This window comes from Accipiter gentilis, chromosome 14, assembly GCF_929443795.1.
Source record: "Accipiter gentilis chromosome 14, bAccGen1.1, whole genome shotgun sequence".
Taxonomy (NCBI): Eukaryota; Metazoa; Chordata; class Aves; order Accipitriformes; family Accipitridae; genus Astur; species Astur gentilis.
This window is the reverse complement of record NC_064893.1, coordinates 14,295,026-14,319,753: the sequence shown is the minus strand read 5'-3', so window position 1 is coordinate 14,319,753 and position 24,728 is coordinate 14,295,026. Positions and strand designations below refer to the sequence as shown.

General features: G+C 36.9%; 1 protein-coding gene across 2 annotated transcripts in view; it reads left to right on the top strand.

Annotated features, from left to right (window-relative positions):
- The first annotated feature begins 258 nt into the window (after window positions 1–258).
- The window catches only part of SEPTIN7 (septin 7), a 67,566-nt gene continuing 43,096 nt past the window's right edge, over window positions 259–24,728 (top strand). The window contains exons 1-2 of one of the 2 annotated variants that reach the window (XM_049816514.1): window positions 259–359; window positions 3,321–3,423. In XM_049816514.1, the coding sequence (XP_049672471.1) occupies window positions 3,414–3,423 (10 nt within the window). In that variant the 5' untranslated portion in view covers window positions 259–359; window positions 3,321–3,413. The remainder of the gene's footprint in view (window positions 360–3,320; window positions 3,424–24,728) is intronic. The other variant, XM_049816515.1, reaches the window with a different exon arrangement.

Sequence of the window (24,728 nt, the reverse complement as noted above, 5' to 3'; positions counted from 1 at the left end):
AAAAACAACTGTTGAATAACTGCCTATATTGATCATTAAATGGCATGCAGGTCATGTATTGTATTATCATGAAATGAAGCTGTTATATAAAACAAACTAAACTAAGATTACATAAAACACTGCATGCTAAGCATACTAGATGGAAAGTATTGTGGGTAACTTTGGTCAAATGTAAGTAACTTTTTCTTTCCTTTTCCTTCTCTCCTCACATTGCCCCTGTTTCTGGATTGTTGCTGCATTTGTTTGGACTCGTTGCTGCAATGGTTCAAATTCATCGGTTTACTGGACTGCTCCTGGATGTATCCTATTGATACCTTCAACACTGGAAATGATGGAAATGTGTTGTTTACAAAGTAGCTGTAAGTATTACTTTGATACAGACATATTACAGCTATTGTGGAAATAGAGGAAGCATTAGGGTTTTAGTAGGTAAGCTGAAACTGAGCTTAGGTAGCAGCTGGTTGAAAATCAGGAAGGGATAAAAGTTAAGGGGAAGCTATTGTAAGTATTAGAAACATGAGATCTCACCTGGCACAATAATACAGTGAAAGTCAATGCTTCAACAAAAAAAGTAGTAACTTCTTTTAAAAGCTGTTGCAGGAATTTAAGAAACTCAATTCCTAGTTTGTTTCAGTGTGTTTAGAAGTAGCAAGTTATGAACAAATGCAACCATTTAAAAATCAGTATGTTGAAAGCTTCAATTTTAATTGATATTGGTATACCAGAAAACTGAATCTGGCATCTGACTTCAGTTTTTTAAAAGGCTCTTTCCTATGGAGTATAAATGCTCACATTAAATACAGTATTAATGCCAAGTGTAACATTTCATACATCCTTCTGGTTAGTAACACTTATATTTCATTATCTAAATGGGTGTAAATGCTATAGACCCACTTAACAGAGCAAACAACCTGCAAGTTGCCATCTGTTCCAGTTTAGCATTTCATACTCAGTGTTCTTAAAATTCTTAGTAGTAAAACTATGCTAAATGTGGGGCTACATATGAAGGGGATGAGAAAGAAAAATAATTTAAAATAAGCATTACATGTAAACCCATTCTTTTAAGCAAAAGAAGTATTACCTAGATTTAATGAAGGGATGAGCTGTTTCTGGTAAGCATGACATACATTAAAAGGTATCTAGGCATTAAAAGATACAGGTGGTTGAAAAGTAGAACTATAAGGAGTGTCTGACTGTGATGACATATTTTACATCTGGTAGCATGAATAGCAGTTCCATATCCTTAATAGTTATTAAGGACCTGCACTGTTAAAGAGCTCTTTAATATCTTAATATTAAAGATATAATATTAAAGACACCTGCATGTCATATAATATCTCTGAAGCATTGGCTCCTATTCAGGATTTTAGATTGTGATAGATTGTATTCCTCACATGTAGTTGCAGTAATAGATTGGAAAAGTAAAACAGTCTTTGGATTTTTAAATTCATGGCTGATTTTTTTTCTAGTATTTTGAAAACTTTCAGATGAGATTCTTGCTGCATCAAAGGCTGAATTGAAACAGAAAGCATCTTAAAAAAAGTTCTTGATGACACAAGGCAAACATTCCTACATTTAGAGAAGTAATAACATTTGTTGCATTGTGTGTATTTGAAATTGAAACTGTAACACCTAGCTTTAGCTGGCTATCATTAGATGTTCCTCTCTTATTCTGTATGAGTTAATGAGTTCAAAGATTCTGCCTTTTTTTAAACTTGAAGGAGAATTGATGCAGTGTATTATCACTAAATGAGAGGTGATACTAATTTGCAGTAGTATTAAATCTATCTTTTTCAAAGTAGTCCTGCTAAGTTTGGACTTTTCAGACTTATTTAAATATGGTGATAGCACCAGTATAATATGTCTTTGCAGTGGTGTAGCATTGCTTGAGAATAATCGTTTGTTTGCCAAATGGAGAAATCAGTTATGTGACTTAAAGCAGAGGGTCAATTCATTGATTAGTGCTGTTGGATTGCAAAGAAGTTAGTTCTTCTGGCATTCAGTGCTTTAAAAGGGAAAAGGGATAGTGTTTTACATACTTGCAAGGAAGGTTTGCTTCAACTAAAAAAAAAATAAAAATTAAACTCTAGGAGTTATTACTGTAATAAGTTTATTCTGTCAATTATAGAAAAAATATACAAATAAGCATGAGTTAACCACGTACCAAACTTAAATTAACCATACTCTATCCCATATACAGAAGTTCTGAGGCAATAGTGCCTGTAGTAAAACAGATTTTTTTTTTTTTATTAATTTTTAGAATTCCTCTATCCTCTTGAAGATAATCTTAGGGAGGGGAATGTAAACTTGTAGACAGCGCTGCAGCTCTGTGGAGGTACATAACTCTGAAGCTCTGAAGTTGAGGTAGTATCAAATCACATCCTCTCAACTTTGGATGGATGTAAAACCTAAAGGCTGAAATCATGAGAATGCTCCATGAGAAACAGTACCTTGTGTTGCTTTAAGTAGACAGTTGTCTCTGAAAGTATTTTCGGATTCTCTGTAAAGGAACTAAACTATCTTGTCTCATAAGACAATCCTCACACCTACTGTGATACCAAACACATTTCTTGGATTCTACTGGAAGAGCAGTTTAAAAGTATCATGGCTGGTCTCTGAGGATCACCAGGTCTAGTACAGTGAGGGAGAAGCATTTTAAGCACCTGTGATGAGAAGTAATGGCTAACATCCATAATTCTCCTCTCTTTTCATAGCAGGCAATATTTTGAATAACTTCTTCGCAGTACAAGGCAACTGAAGTTTTGCCTTAATGGAGAGTGTGTTGCAATGCATGCTGCGCTAGTGGAGATCTAGATTTAACATGAAGGCCTCCAGTTGTGTGACTCAGAAGTAGAGGGTGTCAGGTTAGTCCCAATCATTTTGGGGCAGTACCACCATGACTCTCGGGAGTATAGGAAAGCTACACTCATACTACTTGCCTGCATTTCAAATGGGCGTTGGAACAAAGTTGATTTTATTTTAATCTGTTTGTGCTTGTACGCTCTGGTGCTTGCGCAGTCATAATGTGGTAATTGTACTTGCTCAAAATACTGTTAGCATATTAGCATAGCTAACTTTCTGTGCCAGTCTTTTGGCTATCCAGTCAAAAACAAATCAATTTTTCTTATTTATTATTGCAGTTCATTGGACTGTCTTTGATTTAGACAGCTTAGGTTGTTGAGAAGTTGGGTAGATAGCACCTTTCTAAAAATGTGAAAATGAACATGTAAGTGACTAAAAAAAAAAGACAAGCAAAGTAAGAAGTTACAAGCTTTTCTTTTAACTTTTTTTTTCTTTTCCCTAAATATCTCTTGCCTTAGCAACAGAAGAACCTTGAAGGATATGTGGGGTTTGCAAATCTTCCAAATCAAGTTTACCGGAAGTCTGTGAAGAGAGGATTTGAATTCACACTCATGGTAGTAGGTAAGTTTGTCTTTGTTGTTGATGGTGAAGTATATTCATTAGAAGTATATTGACATAGTTCTTAAAATCTATGATGATGATGTAAATGTTTTGCATGACCTCATGAGAAAATACAGATCTTCCACTTCTAGACTGTTAAATCTAGAGTGTTTAAAAAGAACATGTTGTCTGATATGCAAGTAGATTAGGAGAATAAAGAATGAGAACTGTATAGTTCATACAGCCTAAGAAAAAAGTTTGGTGTGGATCTAGTTTAAAATGTGACTTGCATGTGTGACATAATAGAAGTAATTTCAACTTGAATTTTCATTTGAATTAAAAAATCGAACTGCTTTTACAGTTGCGTGCAACATGGCAAACTGGGATCCAAAAGTAAAGTTGAAATCTTTCCTTGCACATAACCAGGCAGCAGGATCCTGTATATCCTGCATTTCTGTGGCCACAAAACTGTGCTATAAAATCAAAGCTTTAATTTAAACAAACCTTTCTAGTTTGTATGGTTGCAAAGGAAACCAAATGTAAACAATGTGTTCCCTATGGACTAGAGAGAATGGGAAATTCTAGTTAGTATGGATGAATAATGCCATGCAGAAAGGTTCATTCAGGCTTCAGTGATGACCTAAATTGTCGTCTGTTCTGCTAGGACATCAGATTTCCTTTTTTCTCCCTCTTTTGAGTACTTGTATGATAGTAGACCATTATTAAGGTTGGGTATATTTGTATGTAACTGGTACATGTATACTGGATATGTGACCCAGTTTTGACATGCTAATCATTAAAAATAATAATTAAAAATGTATTTTATAATAGCCAGCTGTTTTTTTGTTGACATCTACCTTTATCTTTTGTAATTTGGCTAGCTTGATAAAGCTTGATGTTTTGTCATCAATACAGTGAATATCTTGTGCAGTTGTTATGTACATGTAGCATGTAACATAATAGTACTATTGACAGAGTTAGAAATCAAGGTCAAATTGGTAAAAACTCATTGTAGATCATTTATAATCTTCTTTTGATTACAAAGTGAGTTAGAATTTTAAAATTTGAGGGTTGCTTTTTTCTTTTGGAATTTGATTACAGGTTCCTTTGTAATCTAGCATCCAAGTACGTAATGAATTATTTGGTACAAGACTGTTTGGTCTTAAGTAAAATTTGGTTTTCTGCCATCTATGGGAAAAAGGGAGGAGGAAGGGAGGGAACTGTCTTCATAAAGTATTATTCCAGAAGGGGATATAATTTGTACTTCCAGGTTTCATTCTTGCAAAAAGCAAGTCACTTAAAGCAGGAGTAGTAGATGTAGTGATGTATTAGACCTGGAGAGAGTGCGTAAAATTACCCTGGTGTTCTTACGTTTGCCTGTAGTACAGTCTAGTGCAATTGCAGTTACGAGAATTGTAGAAAATTGTGACTGTCAAGAAGAAAAGTTGGTCCAAAACTAGATTGAAAATGAGATGTTGATCAGAAAATTTTGTTACTAGTTTTACGTCTAATATTTTAGTATTTAATACTAAGACTTAATTAACTTGCCATTGTACCATTGTCTGGAACTTTACTGGGGGAATTGGCAGTAGTTTTCTAAATTAAAAATGCATCTAATTCTCTCCTTCCAACCCCCAAGTATAGAAATCAGATACTTGAAAGTGAGTGTTTAAATAAAATGATGGCTGATGTTTTAGTACTCCCAACATCTGGGGAGGGTCGGGGGGGAAAAATGATTGTGTTTCAAAGTGATGTGCTTGGTAATAGTATGCCCTGGAAAAATGTCTGTTTTAAATATGAAGATGAAGTAGTTTGTGTATTACTGATTACTTTCGTTGGTTAATATTGTAATGTAATGTGCAATTAAATTCTTGGAATTGTAATTATTTATTGCTGTGTTCATCCTTTGAGATACTGTACTCTGACTTGGTTTGAGGTCTTTAGCTGACATGGTACAGTTCTGTAATAGTAGATGGAATTGTCTATAATCTACTTACTAAAACTTAAAAGTTTTAGAATGTAGTGCTCATCTGTATATGGTCAGTGCTGGCTGAACAAGAATACTGTATATATCATCTCTTGGAGATAATGTAAAATACTCTCTCGCTCTTTCTACTACGAAGAATTGTGTGTGCATGGTTGCCTTCTGCTGTAGATCGCACAATTACTAGCCTGCTGGCTATGCTTTATTTATAGGTACTTCAGTGTCAGTGAGTTACCTGTTTGTTCTTAAATGAAAAATGAGAAAAACAATGCTTGTGGTTGCTAAACAGGTACAAGGAAGAAAACAAATCGTGTTTGGGATCTGCAGTCTCTGTGTCCAGCAATTTTCAGGTGTCTGTGAGGCTTGATATTGCAGCTAATGCATTTGTACAGAAACTACTTTTCAGCTGTCCATTTATTATCACTTAATATCTGTAATATATAGAATATAAATAATAATTACGTATAATATATATTATATATAATATATCAGTTAATGTATAACTGGAATTATCAGTTAAACTTAATAGATGCACACGGTGTGGTATCTGGCTTCTTTGTCTTGAAATATGTAGTACAAAAAGTCACCAGGTCATTGTTTTGGGGAGGACTTGCCCATACGGTCATGCAGCTGTACTGACTGTTGTAGAAACAAATCAGTTTTCAGTTTAACTGTGTAAGATATTTGTTACAGAGGAAGTAGTAAGTACAGCATCCAACAGATCTGACATTTTTTCCAGTAGGAATTTTTGCAGGGAGATAGATCAGTTTTATAGAACCTTTCTTGTGCGTAAGGCGTGATGAATGCATTCCCCAGGCTGCTGAGTTACTGTCATTGCCCTGGAGATGATGGGGCTGCCCATAGCAGTGTGTGGTGGTTTCCTGCGCTTCTGTTGTGCCAGTGGAGTTGGAGAGAGGGCTTTTGTTGAATAGCCTAGAGCGTTGTTTCTGGAGCAGGTTCAGGACATAGGTGCTCCTTATCTGAGCCGATCTAAGCTGGTTGGGGGCATTGCTTTAGGTGGCTTCATTTCAGCCATGTGGGCAGTGCTCTGTCCTGTAACTTGCTCTTTGAGTCAGGACTCAGTAAAATTACTTTATTTGAGGCCTATAATGCTAGTGAAGTCTTTTCTGAAAATACAGTTTCTAATTTCCAGGTGTTCTGGTGTTTACGTTAAATGTAACTAAAGGGTGAAGTGTTTATGAACTACATGCATATAAATATAAAAAGTTGATGTTAAAGTATCCTTTTATATTTAATGTTTTAAGAATAATTGAAAATTTAATCTTAATAGGAACTGGGGTTACTCTATAACATTTAGCCATAATAAACATTTCAAATTTATATCTCACTAACTGTATTTACATTTTCTCTAAGTTGTAATGGCTTTTTTTGGTAGTGTTTCTAAAATTTTCTTCCAAAACTGAAGGCTGAGATAGCCCTTTGTTTTCCTTATTGATCAGTTGTCATTGGAAAGTGATTTGTCTTTAAAATCTTCATGAGACAATGAATTTCATATTAGTCATATTCTAAAAGGCTAATCAGTAGTTTAAATCACGCTATTTCTGAAATGACTTGTTAGTTTTTATTCTACAAAACCAAGCATTTCCCCTGAGGGTTAGACATAAAGTAGGCAGAAATATGCATTAAACTGAGCTGTATTCTTGATGCTTTCAAAAGATGACATTTAAATAGTGATTTAAACCAACGAATTCTACCTCTGAAATATTAAAGCTCACCAGTAGAAAAAATGCCAAGTTTGCCTAGGTAGGCTGCTTCCTTCATAATCTTGTGTAATCTCTTCAAGTATAAGATGTTGAAACACTTGAGAACCCAACATAAATATTTGGTCTATTTGAAATACAAAGTATTTTTTATATATATATATATATATATATAATAACTGCTGTATAGGTTTTTTTGAAGGAAAGTACATGCTTAAGTCAGATGCTTAAGAAAAGAAAACTTCCAAAAGTAATGCTACAATGGTTAGTAGCTCACAAATTGTGAAATTGTAGTTATGTCTGTTTATTAATATAATTGCACTTAAGTAGTGGGCCTGTGTTTTTGTTTTATTGTAATGAGGTGTGGAACAAAGAGTTGCTTTTTAATGTGTCCTTTTTCTAAAGACCGAATCAGGAAATCCTGCTTTTGTTGTTGCATTGAAATTATGCTGGTAACGTGATTTGAACCAACACTCAAGTAGATGCAAAGTCATAATTTAAAAAAATATCTTTTCTCCTATAGACTTTATGTACCTAAGAACAATTATTTGGGGTGGCTTTTCTTAGAGCTGTATACTTTAAGGTGTTCAGGCTTCATGAACCTTATTAGAGGTTAGACTCTTAAATTTTATTTTACTTTTTTTTTAAAAAAAAATCATCTGATTTGCAAAGTGCAGAACACTTAGAGTCAAGTGACTTTGCAGAGGACAGTTCCTATTTCTTGAACAACTGTTTGGTAGCTTTGACTCTGAAAGCTGTTTTGAAACCTCTCCTATAGTAAATTGTCTGGTTTGTTTTCTAATTGTCGCTTTAGCCTTGTAGATCACCTGTAGATTACAACTTAAAGGAAAAACTCATGCAGTATTGTCATAGTGTTTCATTTGTAATTCTATGCAGGCTCAAATGTTTTGGTTTAAACATGGGTTTTTGGCATGGACGCCAAGGAAAGGGCTTTATTTTGCAAGATTCAAGTTGTGTCAAAGAAAAAGCACACTCTGATTTTAAAACACTCTTATTGTTCACTGGAGAAAACTTGGTCTGCTTTAATACTGGTATCTTCTGGTGATGGATCATGTTCTGATTAGACTGGGGCAGTTTATTCATCAAGCCAACCAGTGGTACCCAAGAGCCTCAGCTACTCACAGCTACTTGTTTTTCTCTAGTCTGATATCCTCCTCCCCCGGTTTTAAAGCCATGAACAAAATCATTAAGCATGTGGCAGGATAGGAAGACTAATTAAGTGAAAAATAACTTGTGGGGATAACCATTTGGGGATGTTGCCAGTTCTTGTTGACCTGCTGTGATTTGAAATCCTTTTAATTAAGCCTTCTGTAGTGTCCCTACTACCACAGTATCTTGAGTATGTGTTTGGCCTTTGGTGTGACCTTCATTCTTGGCTTCATAGGATCAGTGAAGTACCATTGCTGAGTATTTGTTGTCTAATTTTGCCATTATTTTAGAGGTCTCTAGGCTCTACTACCATACAAATATAGCTTAAATTAAAACATGCTTTCTTTTAAACCTACTTGAGGAAAAAAAAAAAAAAAGTGAATTTTGACCTTTCCAGTCAGTTGTTAGCTTCCCTGGGCTGTATTGTTGCATTGTTGGTTATGGAGCTTTTCCTTGTGTATACAGTCAGGGGTGTATGCTGGCATATATATCTTAGAAAGAAAAAGTGTATCGTGGGAAAGAACTAGCGTGTCCTGTCTCCTTTTCCCCTGTAACTTTACTTCTTCAAAATACCTCAATTCCCCTAATTCTCTCATCCTTTGAAAACTGTCCCATGTTTTCATGCTACGACCTTGGCTGCAGCCCATTTTGAGCTACTTACTTACATGGCAGCTGACTGTCCAGTACTGCTGTGCCAGTGGGCTAAGGCCAGATTAGATAGCAGCCCTTCAGTTCCCAGGGTACACTTTCAGTAAAGAATAGTATTAGTCTGGGTTCGACTGGTTTGTAGCAGATATGGCTCCCTTAGGAAACTAGATTTTTTAAAAAAATGATAAAAAAATTAAGTTGCAGTTATTCTGTTGACAAGATTATGAGGTTTCAGTGAAGTACAGAAATAAGAAAAGTTCCTTTCAAGACTTTTGTAACCTTAAAAAAATAATTTACTGCCTTTCATGTACTGGTTCTGTGTTCCAGCGATGCTGTCTACAGAGTATTAAAATTGATAGCTTAATACTTACATGTGCCTGATGGGGAGGCCAAAGCAAAATATGTTGAATGTAGGGGAATTGGCAGAGCTAGAAATGAAAGTAGTAGAAAACTGGTGGAAATCAGAATGAAGCCGGGGTTTTCCTAGAGATGACACATTCCTCTGGAGTAATTTATTGATGGAGTAATGCCTCACCAATAATGTATCCCTCCTTTTTGTGGAAAGAAGTTGATAAAGGCTTTTTGAGAAGGCAGAACAGAAGAACTCTGAAGATCTTTCTGTGGAAAAGAAGTGAGTATCTCTTCAAGATGTGAAAGGTCAGTAAACTAACAGTTTACTGGCCTGCAATGCATAATTTTCCACTGAGTTGCTTTAAGATGAGAGCTTGAAGTATAGATTCATGTGGCTACTTGGCCTCAATTAGAAAATCTTCTCTCATACTTCTTTGTTGGTTGTATGGGTGTTTTTTTTCAGGTTCCCCCCCCTTTCTTTTGTGATGCAATGAAATACAGTTTGCAGTGTGCTTGTTCTTCTTGCCTCTTGTGGTATTTTCCTGTGCCTTTTTCTAGCGTTGGGGGAAGAAACCTGCACAAAGTCTAAAACCTGATGGAGGAAGAGAAACTTTTTACAGTGTATTATTGTTGCAACTTAGTGTTGGAGAAAGTCAGTTAATCTACCTATTTGAGCTTATCTAGAAACCGTAGCTCTTCAAATACTTTCACAAGTTGCTCATAGTGCAGTGTTTTTTAATCACTCAATATAAAAAAAAAATTTAATCTTAATTTTAAAGCTTGTTTTAAGCATTTCCTTCACTGTGTAATAGCTTAGACTTGTACTAAAGGATGCTTAAACACTCTAACGGGCAGAACTGAAGCTGGTATTTAAAATTATTGCTATTCAAATCTCAATTTTTCATTGTTTGCAACTGCAACGTTAATTCGGATTGTAGTGCTTACTGGACAACTTTTAAAGAGCCTTTGGGTTTTTATTTTCTTTATTAACTGTATGGATGCAAAGCTTCTTGAGTAGATTATATGAAAGCCAACTTTAGTATGGTATCTTACTGGATGCTTGCTGTCATATGAGTCTTGAGTTCTGACAACTAACCTTAAGTACCAAGTATTATTATATTAAAATATTGCTTTGAAAAATTAGGGGAAGGTGTGGTGGGTTGACCCTGGCTGGATGCCAGGTGCCCACCAAAGCTGTTTTATCACTCCTCCTTCTCAGCTGGACAGGGGAGAGAAAATACAACCAAGGGTTTGTGGGTTGAGATAAGGACGGGAGAGATCACTCACCAATTACTGTCATGGGCAAAACAGACTCAGCTTGGGAAAATTAACTCAATTTATTACAAATTAACCAGAGTAGGGTAATGAGAAATATACCCAAATCGCAGAACACCTTCCCTCTACCCCTCCCTTCTTCCTGGGTATAAATTCACTCCCAGATTTCTCCACCAACCACCCCACCCCCACCCCCCCGCAGCGCAGGGGGATGTGGAATGGGGTTTGCGGTCAGTTCATCACACATTATTTCTGCCGCTTCATCATCCTCAGGGGCAGGACTCATCACACTCTTCCCCTGCTCCAGCGTGGGGTCCCTCCCATGGGAGACAGTCCTCCACGAACTTCTCCAATGTGGGTCCTTCCCACAGACTGCAGTTCTTCACAAACTGTTCCAGCCTGGGTCCCTTCCACGGCGTGCAGTTGTTCAGGAGCACACTGCTCCAGTGTGGGTCCCCCACGGGGTCACAAGTCCTGCCAGAAAACCTGCTCCATGGGCTCCTCTCTCCACAGATCTGTAGGTCCTGCCAGGAGTCTGCTCCAGCGCGGGCTTCCCATAGGGTCGCAGCTTCTTTCGGGTACCCACCTGCTCTGGCGTGGGGTCCACCATGGGCTGCAGGTGGATATCTGCTCCACCGTGGACCTCCCTGGGCTGCAGGGGGACAGCCTGCCTCACCATAGTCTTCACCACGGGCTGCAGGGGAGTGTCTGCTCCGGCGCCTGGAGCATCTCCTCCCCCTCCTGCTTCACTGACCTGGGTGTCTGCAGGGCTGTTTCTCTCACATGTTGTCACTCTCTCTCCGGCTGCCGTTTCTGTCTATCCCAGCAACTTTTTTCCTTCTTAAAACTGTTATCACAGAGGCATTACCACTATTGCTGATTGGCTCGGCCTTGGCTGGTGGTGAGTCTATCTTAGAGCCAGCTGGTATGGGCTTTCTCTCAAACACAGGGGAAGCTTCCAGCAGCTTCTTACAGAAGCCACCCCTGTAATCCCCCCCCTACCAAAACCTTGCCACATAAAGCCAATACAGAAGGTTTTGTAAAGCTTTGGTGGTTGTATTTAAACTAATCTAAACTTAACTGCTTGTGTTGGCAGCATTTTGGTCAGAGCCTAATTTCTATTTCAAAATTCTTTGTTTCCTGGCAAAGGTTTTTGAGGAAAGCAACTTCTACCTAAGCGTGTGTATGTGAATCCATAATTTGGCAAAAATCTGCCTGTAACTTAATGGGCTTTTATTTCTTTAAACAAGTGATTCTCTTGGAAACATTTTTTTTTTCTATTTCATATATCATTTCCTTGTCAGTCTCGTAACAAATTGTATGAATTCTTTTACTTCAATATGTATTTAAAACTGGGTCCCTAATAGATGAATTCAGGGAATTTAATGAAAACCATCCAGTGAGATACCATTCTCTGCATTATGTAGGTTTCATCTTCACTGTCTTTTTTTAAGTTTTGTGGAGTTTTTCGGTACTCACCTGCATAATTAATCCTGTTGCGCTATTAGCTGTCTTCAGGCCAGTTGTAACTTTTGCTGTGTTTCTAACTACATAAATAGGTGGTTTTTCTTATCCTAGCTTACCAGTTTTTATTTTATTTTTAAATAAAAATGTCCTTGCTTATTTTACATATCTGAATATGTGCACACATGCACACAAACACACAGTTACTCTGTTGGTATTTCATGTATTACAGTACGCTGGTTCATGATGGTGAGATCAGCCTTTGAACCTGGTCCTTGTTCCTGTTGGTGACAGGCTTGTAGGTCACAATTTAACTGAAATGAATGAATCTGGGGTTTTTGATGTTACAATAAGAATAATTAATCACTGCATGATGTTCTCGTTATGCTTTTGTAGATGCTCAGATGTAATGGTGTTTAATGTAATGTGTGAACTCAAACATGGCTTAGAGAAGGTACCTAACTAGTGGATTCATTTTACTTCTTAAATTGGTTATCAGGTGGCCAACACTTACTTCGATTCTACCCTCAAAAATCAGCAGATGTCCTGAGCTGCATTGGTAAGGTGTGAGCTAAAAGTTGCACATATTGTGACTTCTAACAGGTCATTGCTTACACTACTACCGTTTCCAGTTCCTTAGCCCTGGATAATCAGGTGCCAGTTTACTGCAGGCCTGGTTTTGTGGCCATCTTTGCTACAAGCCCGGGTTGAGATTCAAAGTAGAAGTCGGGGGTTTTTTGTATAGATAAATATGCTGTATGAGTTGAAAACTGCTTCTTTCTTCCTGTTGGCTGAAAATGTTAGGCTTGCCTACTGTATCAAGAAATACTGACAATTGCATGAATGAATAGGTTAATACTGTAGCCAAAGTGATATTCTTGGATGGAGTATTTGTGGTCTAAATTTCCAATTGTAGTTAAGCCACTGTGACCCATTAAATGTGACAATATGCTTGTTTTCCCTCTGGCTAATTTTGCAATGGTCAGTTCAGATCTTCACTGTGAAACCATTTGAAGCTGTTAAATTTTGTTCCTTTTTCCAGTGTTTTTCTGTACATAGTATGGCTATTGCATGTAACTGTTCCATTTTGGTTTTTGGATGTTTTTCTGTTGAGCTTCTGAGAACGTTTACTAACAAATAAGAGTTTATACCATACTCTTGTCTATAATTTCTTTTATTGAAGAGAATGAACATCATCATCTAAGAAGAATTGTTTCTCACTTCTATTCTGGTGTTGTAGTCTGATGTTTTTTCCAGTCATTTACCATAAATATAATACTTAAGGCAGAATATTTAGAATTATTAGTGGTTGGAGGCAAGAAAGGCTGCTGAAGCTGACTGTTTCATCATATTAGTTTTTCTGTTTGAGTTCTTGTCAGCTTTTACTTCCATCCCAGTTTTTCACTGTAGGTAGTTTTGTTATGCATACCAAGAGCATAAATGTAAGAACTCTTACACTCTATGTTGGAATGGTGCTAAGTTTCTGTCAGTGTCAATATAAACTGTATTAAGTGTGTAATGATGCTGTTCAATGTAGTTCCTTCCCTCTATTAAGCTTGAAGTAGAAGTTTTTTGGAGGGTCCTGATTTCCTAATTTCATAAGCAGTTCTGGCTTTGTATCACTGAAGTTTTTGACTTCCATCACTGATGAGGCTTTAAACCAGAAATTATGCTGATATCTTATAACCAAAACTACAAGTGTGTCAAAGCTAATGCAAAGTGCATCATTCTGATACTTCTGTTTGTGAAACTTCTGTTGTGAAGGGTAAACAAGTGTTTTTCATAGGGCAGACACTTCTCCAGAAGGGCAGAAATGGTCTGCAATTTAAGAGAATCAAGCTCTTGGCCTTGGGCAAAATGAGAAGCAATGCAACATAAGGACATAAATAAATGCGGGACAGATAAGGACAGCAAGTGTCAGTTCTAACAGCATCTGGCTCTGGTAGTTTACTACTTGGGATGTGTGAAGTGGTACTGCTTTCTATGTAAGGTGACAGCTTGCTTATTTGAAAAGAATCTGAAGCATTCCCAGGTGACATCTCTTAACTGCAAACAACAGTGCTTTTTAAAATAGAAATTTTTCAGTCTGAAGTCATTGTATGTAAAGTTTTGAATTTATGGGCTAATCCTGAATCTTGGGTCCATTTTCTATTGCTAAGTCAATTAAAAAATAATAATTCAGTGGTCTGAAAGCAGTTGTTGGATATCTGTGGAGCACTTTGCAGTACAGGCTAACAAACATTGTGTTAAAATGAAGAACTGTGAAACAAACCACTGCTGAAAAATATAATTATCAGGTAAGCAATTGGTGACACTTCATAAGCTTGAATGGTATGGAGCACAAAAGAGAATTCATTGTATATATGCATCGATTATTATTACTGCCTTGATCCACGCTGCATATGTCTTTTATCTTTCAAGATAGAAATGCTATGCTTTGTATTCAAAAGCATGGTAGCAAACCATGTGTTTTAGAAGCAAGGGACATTGATCTTCAGTTTGTTCCAGTGTTTTGGAACTTGCTGTCCTTGATCTAGTCTCATTTAAGACCTGCATTTTTTGACCTTAAATGTTACTTGCCAGTGATATAACAAAATGTTATGTTCCACTGTGATGGAAATGCCCATTATCAAGGCTCTGGTTGTTGCCAGTCAGACCAACAGTTCACTAAATTAAAGGATTTTGAACTATTGCACCAAATGTAGTTGGATTTGTATTCTTTTAGAGTAATCTGATTTTTGTTACAAATGGGGTAATCTCAGGAATACTCTGAAGTTGTCTCATGAAAGATCTCAATAATTCACCTGTGATAACAATATTCTGGTAAAGAGCTAGTTGAGCTTTCATCTATAAGTATCTCTTCAAACCCTATGATGTAAATCTGTAAAACATTCATTTGTATCTGTATTAAACTGTGATACATTAATTTGCCTTCACATCTGCGTGATTTTTTTTCTGATGAGTTATTGTTAAATTTTCTATCTCATGCTGCAGAGTTAAAAGGGAGCTGTCGGTTTTCTGAGAGTAAACTCTTTTGTTTGTCTTGAAAGTCAGCAATTCTCTTTTACCATCTGTTCCTCCTTGGTTTAAGGTATGAGAAAGTTTACTGTCAGTTTCCGGTTATTTCTGCTTCACTGTTTTCCTTATTAGCTATTTATACCTGCCAATGATGAAGAGGAATTGGTTTGCTTTCTTTTTTTCACCCCCAGAAAATGCTTTACATGACAAGTGGCACAGTCTGTCGAAGATGCCTTTGAGCAATTGATGTATTACCCTGAAGTAAAATACCATTGTCTTCATGTAGAATAGTATAAATAAGTAACAGAAGGAGCTCTTTAAGACAAACTTGACTCTGAACGTCAGTTTTCTAGGGTCTTGGATAATGTGTGATGGTGTTTTGCTTAATGACCTGTGGAGAGGTTAGCAACATAAAATAGTATTCAATTTTAATTGTAATTATTTTTAGGGGGATTTCTCTTCTGAACTTACTGCATTCTGGTCACCAGAATTCTGATCTTGTATCTCCAGACTTCTGGCAAAAGACTCAGGGAATGTAGAAACCTTTGAGATGGTTGCACAGGTTTGTGGCTAACCATTCTTCTGTGTTCCCAGCAACAGAACTGAAGTTGTGAAAAGAAATTATATCATCTCTTTGTAGGCTTTTAGTTTATGGCACTCCTTGCTCTGAAAATGCCAAAGGGAGCCTTGTTAGTGCAAGTCTTCTGATGCAGAAAGAAATAGCGTTAAATAAAATTCCAACCACCTTGTTTCCATGTACTCTGAAGCATGTGCGAGGGGACTAGTGCAGGGGTTAGCCTGAGCAGGACAAGTGAAGCCCCTTGTCCCACATGCCAGGTATGTTCCACAGCACTACCATTTGTGGTCCATTGATTAACTTCAGTGAAACTCTAGTGAAGTCAGACCTTGAAGAGCATGATCTTGCCTGCTACACCAAATCCCCTCCTGTATGTAGATGACTGTATCAATAAAAATAGCATTTTACATTCACTTTTCTGTAAAGCTGTGCTGGAATTTTTCCATTTTTGTTCTTTTATGGTCTAGGGTGCTTGCAGTACATAAAATTTTTATTTGAACAGTTATTTCAAGGGTATATTTTGTCTCCTACTTCTTCCTGAGTAACTGAGGCTAAAAACCTAAACCAATTACCACTGCAAGGAAATGTCTTCTGTCAGTGATTTTGCAAAATCAATACCTTCTACAATACAGGTAGAGCTTAATTCAGTAATGCATGTTACTTATTACTTTGCTCAATAGACTAACACAGTCTAGTGGTTGGAAAACTAAATCCATGTACTTTTCTCACAAGGAAATAAATACTGTGTTTCTGAAATACAGTTCTTGCTCTGTGCATTTTGGTCTTTTTACCTGCTGTTGTTGAACTGTTTAATAGTGAGGTCACTCTATGATCAAACATTTTTAGTGACCGAATGCAAAGAAATGAGTTAAGACTTGGATGATTGGGCCAGATTTTAGCCTTAAGAATTCCTTGAACTGGAACTATTTGGCTTGAATTATCAAAGCTATTTCAGTCTATACAATATGTATAAGAATTGGATTTTTATATGCTTGTTAGTGGTTTGAACTGAGGGCACTGTCTAAATTTTTATTTGACTGAATTTATCTGCTTTGGTCGATTTATGTCAAATGGCAAGCATTCAGATAACTGAGTAAAATAAACCTGACTCAGATGAAGTGTTTTATGAGCTTTGCAGATACTTGGACTGCTTGAGGTTCTACTCAAAGTAGCTTCTGCTTTAAGTAACAAAAACATTTATTTTGCATCTCATTGCAAAACATTTTTATACACCTGTCTAATTAGAAAGAAATTGAGACCTGCAAGATCAAAACATCAACTCTACTACATAACTCTGCAATCAACAGACAAACTTCTAGGCAGTGTATATATACACATATCTTCTTGTCCCTCAGTTTTGGCACTCTTCTGAAATTTTCTATCTGTCTGGTTTTTTTGCTAAAAATAAACTCAGTTTCTTAGAAGTAATTTGCTTCTGGGGGACAGCATAGAATACTGTAATTGTATTTCCTAATGCCTGTTAAATTGTGTTGAGTGGCTGACTGAGACCAGGCAAGGATACAGACAGCAGCATAAGTAGAAAATACAGGATATCAGAAGGAGGATCAGCATCATGACAGTAGCTGAAATCATGACACGGTACTAATTTGGAGAAAGCAGGTATCTGCTTTTGTCCTCTGTCAAAATTGGGTATTGGATATTGTGTTAGATAAAATAAGCTAGGTCCCATTTTGAAGTCACAGTTGATGACATTTTATGAGTGTTTCAGGAAGGTGCTGGTATGGAGCGTTTGGTCAGACCGAAGGTTCAGTACATAGCTTTTATTGAAAAGGCTTATTGAATTCTTTTAAAATGTTAGTGAGCAATTATCTGACTTTATGTTCATGGTGAGAGAGCAGTTGTGTTTCAGGCTAGATTTTTTTTTAAATTATTTTTCCTTGTACTTGGGATCACACTTTATACTGGAGTTTTCTGAAAGGTCTTTTGTATGTTACCTATGGCTATGTAATATCTGGGGAAGCAGTGTAGGTTTTAAGTGGAAGAAGGCAAGGAAGAAGCAAAATCCTGAGTTTGTGCACAATGATGATTCATTTTTCTATATGGATTAGATGCTAGATAGGAGTCTTTACCATTCAGCCTTCTCATTTTATTATTTAGGCAGTTCCATTTTCCTTCAAAAAAGGCTGAAATACAAAAATGCTTTTATACCATTTCAATAAGGAGTTCAGGAAGTTGTAAGACATTGACAGTTTGAAAGGATTTGGAAATCTTTATGAATCTAATACCCTTTAGAATTTGTCTCTGGTTAAATTGTGTCCTGACATGCTTTGCAATTGCTGATCAGGTGAAGTTAGGCCATTTTCAGTTTCTCATTAGCCAGATACTGTGAATATTTTATTAAAAAGTAGGTTTTTAACCAAAGATTAGATAGGGTTGCCTCAGATAGAAACTAGCATTTGATTAAATCGCATATAATGACAGTTTTTATTTGAAGGACGCGAATTGGAATATGCAAAGTGTGAAGACCTTTGTATGTCTTTTTTAATAAACTGTTAAAGAAAAGATCATACAGTTGAGTAAACCTGTAGTTGATTATCTTATTCCTTTAGCATTTTAAAAATGATATGTTATTGCATCATTTTTTGTACTATTGGAAAGTAGGGCAAGAAAGGCTTCCCTATTACGAGTAAGTAAAATGAGCTGATGGCAGATGCAAAGAGTTTTTTGTGGTTATTCAAATAAGGTTATGTTTGTCAACATTGTGTATTTACCAGTTTCCTTAACTGACTGCTGCTGTCAACTTAAAAAAACCAAAATCAATTTCATGAATGTGGAATATGATTAATATTAAAATAAATAGTTTATTGCAATAAAATAATAATTTAAAAAGCCCAACAGCTATGCTTCACTAAGGATATTGTGTCCTTTACTTGTTTGCATGTTTTTAAGTGGTTTAATTTAGATATACCTTTCTAAGGTTAGGTTATTCTCAACTTGCCAAATGCAAAAATAAGCACTAAGGTCAGGGTCCTAGCCTCAGTAAAGATTCATCTTTACTGACTGCATTTTGTGATTTTTGGGGAGGCATTTTATAACTTGTTCTATGTGCTGTTCATATTCATGCTTTATGGAATGCTCCCTCTTGAGAAGTCGCCCTCTCTCCCCAGTTAAGTGGTTAAAGATTTAATTTGCATTTTCATCCATATCCTTGGCTGTAAAACTTTCAATTCTGCAGAACCACCTTCCCTATCCAATCAATAACAAAGTGGTGAGATTTTCTGTTTTTTCTTTTTTCTGGTTGTTTTTTTTGTGGGTTTTTAATAAGGAGGAGAAAACTGCTTGTTAATTGTCTAGCTACTGAGTAGTAGACCTTTGCAGGTATATTAAAAGAGTCAGTACTTCCTAGAAAAAGCATCACATCTTAAAAGCTGGGGTTTCTTAAATTCAGTTAGACACGTTGTTCTAACACCACCCATTGTCAATGTACTTCAGAGAAAGCCTGAGGCTCACTCTTATTGGGTAAGTATTTGAGAGCCTTTAGCACTTTTAACTCTGCAGAAAGATAAAAAATTAACTTTGACACAGAAATATTGCTATTGTGGTATCTTTGAGAGGTAGATGTATACGCCAAATTTAGGTTGGCAGTAATTGCTCTGTATTTCCTCTCTTGAGAATTTCCCCATGAAGCGTCTCTCTTTTTAAAATACCTGTTTTTTTAATGTAAGATATTTCTGGTGCATATACTAGTACTGACAGTATTGTCTGAGTGACATGAACACCTCAATAAATATTACCTATTTATTATGAAGAGGCATAAATATGCATCATCCTTTACTTGTAATGAAGGGCAGCAGTCTCAATTTGCTGTGGAAGATTCCACCCTGGCCCCGCCCACCCTTTCTGGCATTTTATATAAAGTCACTTCAAGCTGAAGTTTTATGATCGGTTTTGTTACATATAGAACAAAAGGATTTAAAAAAACCCTCAGCTGGGTTTTCTTGATAATAGGGAGAAGCTTTTAAATGAGGTGTATTTCTTTAAAACAAACAAAAAACCTGGAGAAATAAGCAAGTGAGAAATTCTGATTTTCCAGCTAAGAAGACTAAGATAACTAAAAAGGCTATCTTTGTTTCTGTAGATGATCACATATGACTTTTTAGTTAAATTGTGCCTTGATTATGTTTATGCTTCTGAGAATGGAAGATCAAGGGCCTTATCTTACATGACTTTCTACCTGTTTTGTTCAAGCTGCTGTGTCATAGTAGTACTGCTGAGTATGTTTAGCATCCTTTCATGTCCAGTAAATTGCAGAGATCTTGTTTCTGATGTTTCTGGCCACAGCTTTTTTTGTTGATGTACTTTGGACCCTTTCTGGAAGGCTTTTTATTACTTGCTATTCAAAAACATCTTTAGCTCTTTCCACATATTCTAACAAAGTGACTTGCGTATGTCAAAACATACGTATAGCTTCAGAGTTACCTGCTTCTAGAAGCAAGCTAAAGCTGTGGTTCTTGAAGCTATTCTAGGAGCAAGTGAGGACTTGATATACTGGGTCTGAAGGTGGGAGAGTGAAGGTGAAAACAGAAGACAAAGGAAACTTCTTGTATTGCTGTTTAGTCTTAAGATGTAAATTTTGATTTGCAAAAATAATTAGGAATTGAATTTCCATGGAAAAAAGGTGGAAAAATATGAGTGGGACACATATTCCTGCTGTGTGCTGCCCTCTCAGTTCGAATCCCATGATTCAGATTTAGCACTGGGTGCTGCTGAAGAAGTGTAAACTGCGTGGCTGGCTGGTGATAAGGTAGGCAGGGACAGCAGAGAGCTGTGTTTCATGGAGAAGTTTCCTTGGTCAGATCTGCTAACAGAGGTGAATTTCTGTTCAGCCTCCTGCAATATGCCACAAGAGGTTGTTGGACAGTACCCCACTACCCACAAGGATTTCTCTTACCTCAAACCTGCTGAATACCACAGCTTTTTGTGATCTTTCTTTGAGGTGACTGAAGTCCTTGCAAATGAGGATAAGAGGACATATTGGAATCATGCAGTGGAGTGAGGTAGAGGTGGTGTACAGTGTTTCCCTAAAAGGTTAGGATAAATGATTGCCACTTGACATAGTTTGTTAAAAAGATCTGTTAGGGGAGGCTTCTTGTCTGGCTTATTTGGGCAGGTTACCGTGCCTTGGACGTTGTGCATAGACACTCTGTTCAGAATGAGTGCAACTGCCGATATTCCACTTAAGCTTTTGGAATTGGTCTGAATATTGTATCATGGGGCCTTTTTATAGGCATAAATTCTTTTCCATATTTCTTTCATCAGAAGCTTTTCTGCCTTTTTTGTTACATGTGAGCTCATTGGGTGTTTCCTCTTGAAGCCTTAAATGTGTTTTGGTCCTGCCCTTTCTGTCGTCAAAGTATCACTAAATACATTAGGCAATCCTCTGGGTAAGTCTTTTTTTTCCCCGACTTACATGATTCATGTCAAAGAAAGATAGGCATCTTAAACGTTAAGCACAGAATTAGGTCTTGCACAGATGTGGTGGTTCATTTGTTCATGGTCTGAATCATGCTATGGATCTATTGACTATTGCCATTCTGAATGGTTGTCTCGCTTTTTGCTTTGTAGCTTGCTGAGAAGCTGGGTCAGTTTATTGGCTTCAAAGAAGGGTGTTTGGCACAACACTTCAATCTGGAGTCTCCATCTAAAACTATAGAACAAATCAGCTCCTTCCAAAACAGCAGAACATACTGGTTTTCAGAGTCCAGTATGGGCTGTAAAGAATGCAAAAGAATACATGGAAGCTATTCTGAAGTTCTTTGCCTTCTTCAGCTATTTTGAGACATTTCATTTCACTCTAAGCAAGTTAGAGACCTTCAGTATAGAAGTATGGATTTTATTTTTTTTTCATAAATAAAACCTGGATATGGAAATTACAGGTCTGTGTTTTGTCTGTTTTTTTTTGTAAGAGTCTTGCAAAGTAGTGAAGAAAATTTTGAATACTTTAAAAAAATTCCCAACAAAGTGTAAGTTTTGCTAAAATGCAGTAACATTTTACCTTTTTTTGTGTAGATAAGTTGTTGTGTAATGCTGTTTTTGAAAGTTGGTGTGGGTTTTCCGGTGGGTTTTTTGTTTGTTTTTTTTTTACCACGTCTTTAATCCCTGTTGGCCATATTTGAGTTTATGCATAGTGACTATGACTTGTACTATGTTGATAATTTAACTACTCAAGCCTTTTGAAACTATTCTGGCTTGCCTTTCAGAACAGGCTTCTTAGTATCTTGGTTCTAAGCCTGCTAATTAGTAGTTAGCCTCGGTCATAAATCAAAACTAAGCGCTGTTCGTGTATGCTATGAACAAGATGAATTAATAGAGCTTTCTGTCTTGTTACATGGATGTTTTTCTTGGCACTTTTTGTTTGAGGGTACATGAAATGTAGTAGTTTAATGTTGATCCTTCTCAGTTAAATGCACTGAAGTTCTAAAATAGTTTTTTTTATGTATGCTTTGGGTCCAGTAGTGCTTTTGGAAAGGAATGAAAAAGATAAGGACAACTTTAAAGCTGCAGTGGTGTGGGGTTTTTGGTTTTGTTTTTCAGTAATACTGGTTTATTTAGTTTTACATAAAGCTTGTATGTGAAAAGGTTCTCAAATATGTTGTTTACTATGAAGTCTTATGAGATCCAGTGCATAGTGACACATTCCAGGTAGGAGTATGTTTGCTATGTACTGTGCCATCCTTCGTTTTCAGAACTGTGAGGACAGAGATTGCATTAAGTTTCCCCCCACTATGATCCAAAGGTGCTCAATTCATTTTCTTGTCAGACCTTCATATGTACTTGCCAAAATACTACTCAAAATAGTCTAACCATATTCTGCAGCTTGTTGCTGCCTGGGTCAGTGGACTAATGTTAGATTTGTAAGTAAAATGTATTCAGTGGGTTATGAAATCTCTGAGAGTAGGAGTGTGGTTGCAAAAATTGCATGGTTTTACATAGTCTATTTCAGGTTTGTTTTCTTGTGCAGGATTCCCAAATAGAAGGTTAAGAGAACTAATTTCTAGTCCCTGTTTGATAGTGGAGTCAACTGGTTGCTCCTGATAATTATATTCCACTTCCAAGATACCAACATTATTATAATTTTCAGCTTTGACTCTGGAAGGGGGAGCATCTCTGCTATTCTGTGCGAATCTTGCTGCCTTGGTTGGCAAACCACCACCGAGTTTTGGTGGGGTTGGTGAAAGTGGCTGTTGACGCAGTGGGGGCTGCTTTAGGTAGTCAGAGGGGATGAGGACTAGAAACTACTGCTCTGTTATAGAGGAAACAATGCTTCTGTGCTTGAAGGGAGAGGGCATAAACAGACCAACACCAAAGCTCTGGATAAGGAAGCTGGAGTCCAAAAGCATTAATACAGATGTGTATGAAATATAATATAAGGAAAAAACTGGTTTGGGTGTGTTCTTCTCTTGGTTGAATAAAAGCGTACTTCCTCACTACCATCCCTGGGTGTGGGAAGACAGACCCTTAAGTTTTGAGGAAAAGGAAAGTTTGTTTCCTTTCTGGATTGAATGTAAATTATACCTCTATAATTGGATACTTTATCTAGGAAAAAGCTTTTAGATAACTAAGGCCAGCAGCAATCATGTAAAAGAGCCTCTTGAGACTGGGGAAGTATTCTGCATTTAGATTTTAAAATTGGTGCTTTTATAGCCTAATTTGGGATTGCAGATGCCTGTGAAAGTATCAGTGCTGTTTTTTCCCCATACCTTTTGTCTGGCACCAGAACACTTGTTCTTCCTTATGGGTGGAACATTTAAGTGATCATGCTGCCTGTTGTCAGTTCCCTTTTACTCCATCACCTCTCACTAGATGACACTGGGGCATCTTGAAGAATTTCAAAAGGTGCCAAAGACTAGAAATGTCATGTAACTATATAGAAGTTGGTTTTGCAAAGTTTTTATAGGATTGTTTGACTTTCCCTGGGGGTCAATATAAATAAGCTTTTTCTATTCTACAGTTGGTCTTAGTTGGCTAACTAGTTAGCACAAGTGTTACTGGCTAGCAGGTCTCCCTTATGTTTCTGGTCTGGCAAAACAGCATTTTAGATGGTTGCATCTACAAGGGAGTTTTAGCTTTGATCGTAATTCCATTCTTGAAGTGAATCTCACAGTTGTTCCCATTTACTGGGCTTTTCATTCACATCGTGGGGCAGTCTGGCGGAATATGAACTTGGTATCTTTCAGAAAAAATACTAAATCAGAAGGCTCTGTCTCGGATTACATCTAGTAGGGTCCATTTGCTAATTAGTATTCAGTCTGTCTGCCTTGAGGCTTACGCCGAGGACGCTTTTCAGGAAGACAAGAGAGGGAAGAGGGCTGAAAGTGGAACCTGCACTAACTGCCTGGTGGGAAGTGATGGCCACTGGTGTCTAGAAAACCAAACTTGGTTCTGCCAGTTATGGAACAACTTGTACAATAATAATGCATAAAATTTATAAACACTTTTGTAAATATATACTTGCAATTAAGCCTGTATCAACCATTTACAAATTAAGGCAATTTTTCTGAGCATAGCTGTTGTTCCAGTAAAAGTGTAAATGTGGCCTTAGGTGTAGTCAAGTCTTAATTAGTTCTCGTAGTACAACTTCTTATGCAAATTTTGCCGTGTTTGGCTTTTCTTGTATGTAGGAAGTAGTTCGTATTTTCTGTGAAGTGATGCTCATTTCTTTAAAAGGAGAAAGCAAGGTGTCTAGTAGCAAGTTCTAGAAGTTTTTTTTGTGTAGAAACTCTGAGACTCCGTAAAAGCACATGACACATTTAACATGCAGGCTGTAAGATGTAACTTAAACATTGCAAGTTAAATTGAATTAGCCACAGTAGTTCTGATCACATTTTACAGATGGATTGCTTTGTCAACTGTTGAAAACTTGTCAGCGGTAAAAGCTTCAAGCTTGTTCATCTTAATTCTGTAAATGTCGAGGTGTTTAGCACAGACAGGTAGCACTTGAGGATCTGCAGTGGGCTTGCTGGGTTTGCTTTTCCTAATAAGGAAACTAGCATATAGTTCTGTTTCCTCTTTGGATGGTGGGTTTTTAATGATTCCCCCCCGCTCTGTTCCCATTTGTGACATTTGAAGATGGTCAGGCATGTAGAAGCACACAGGA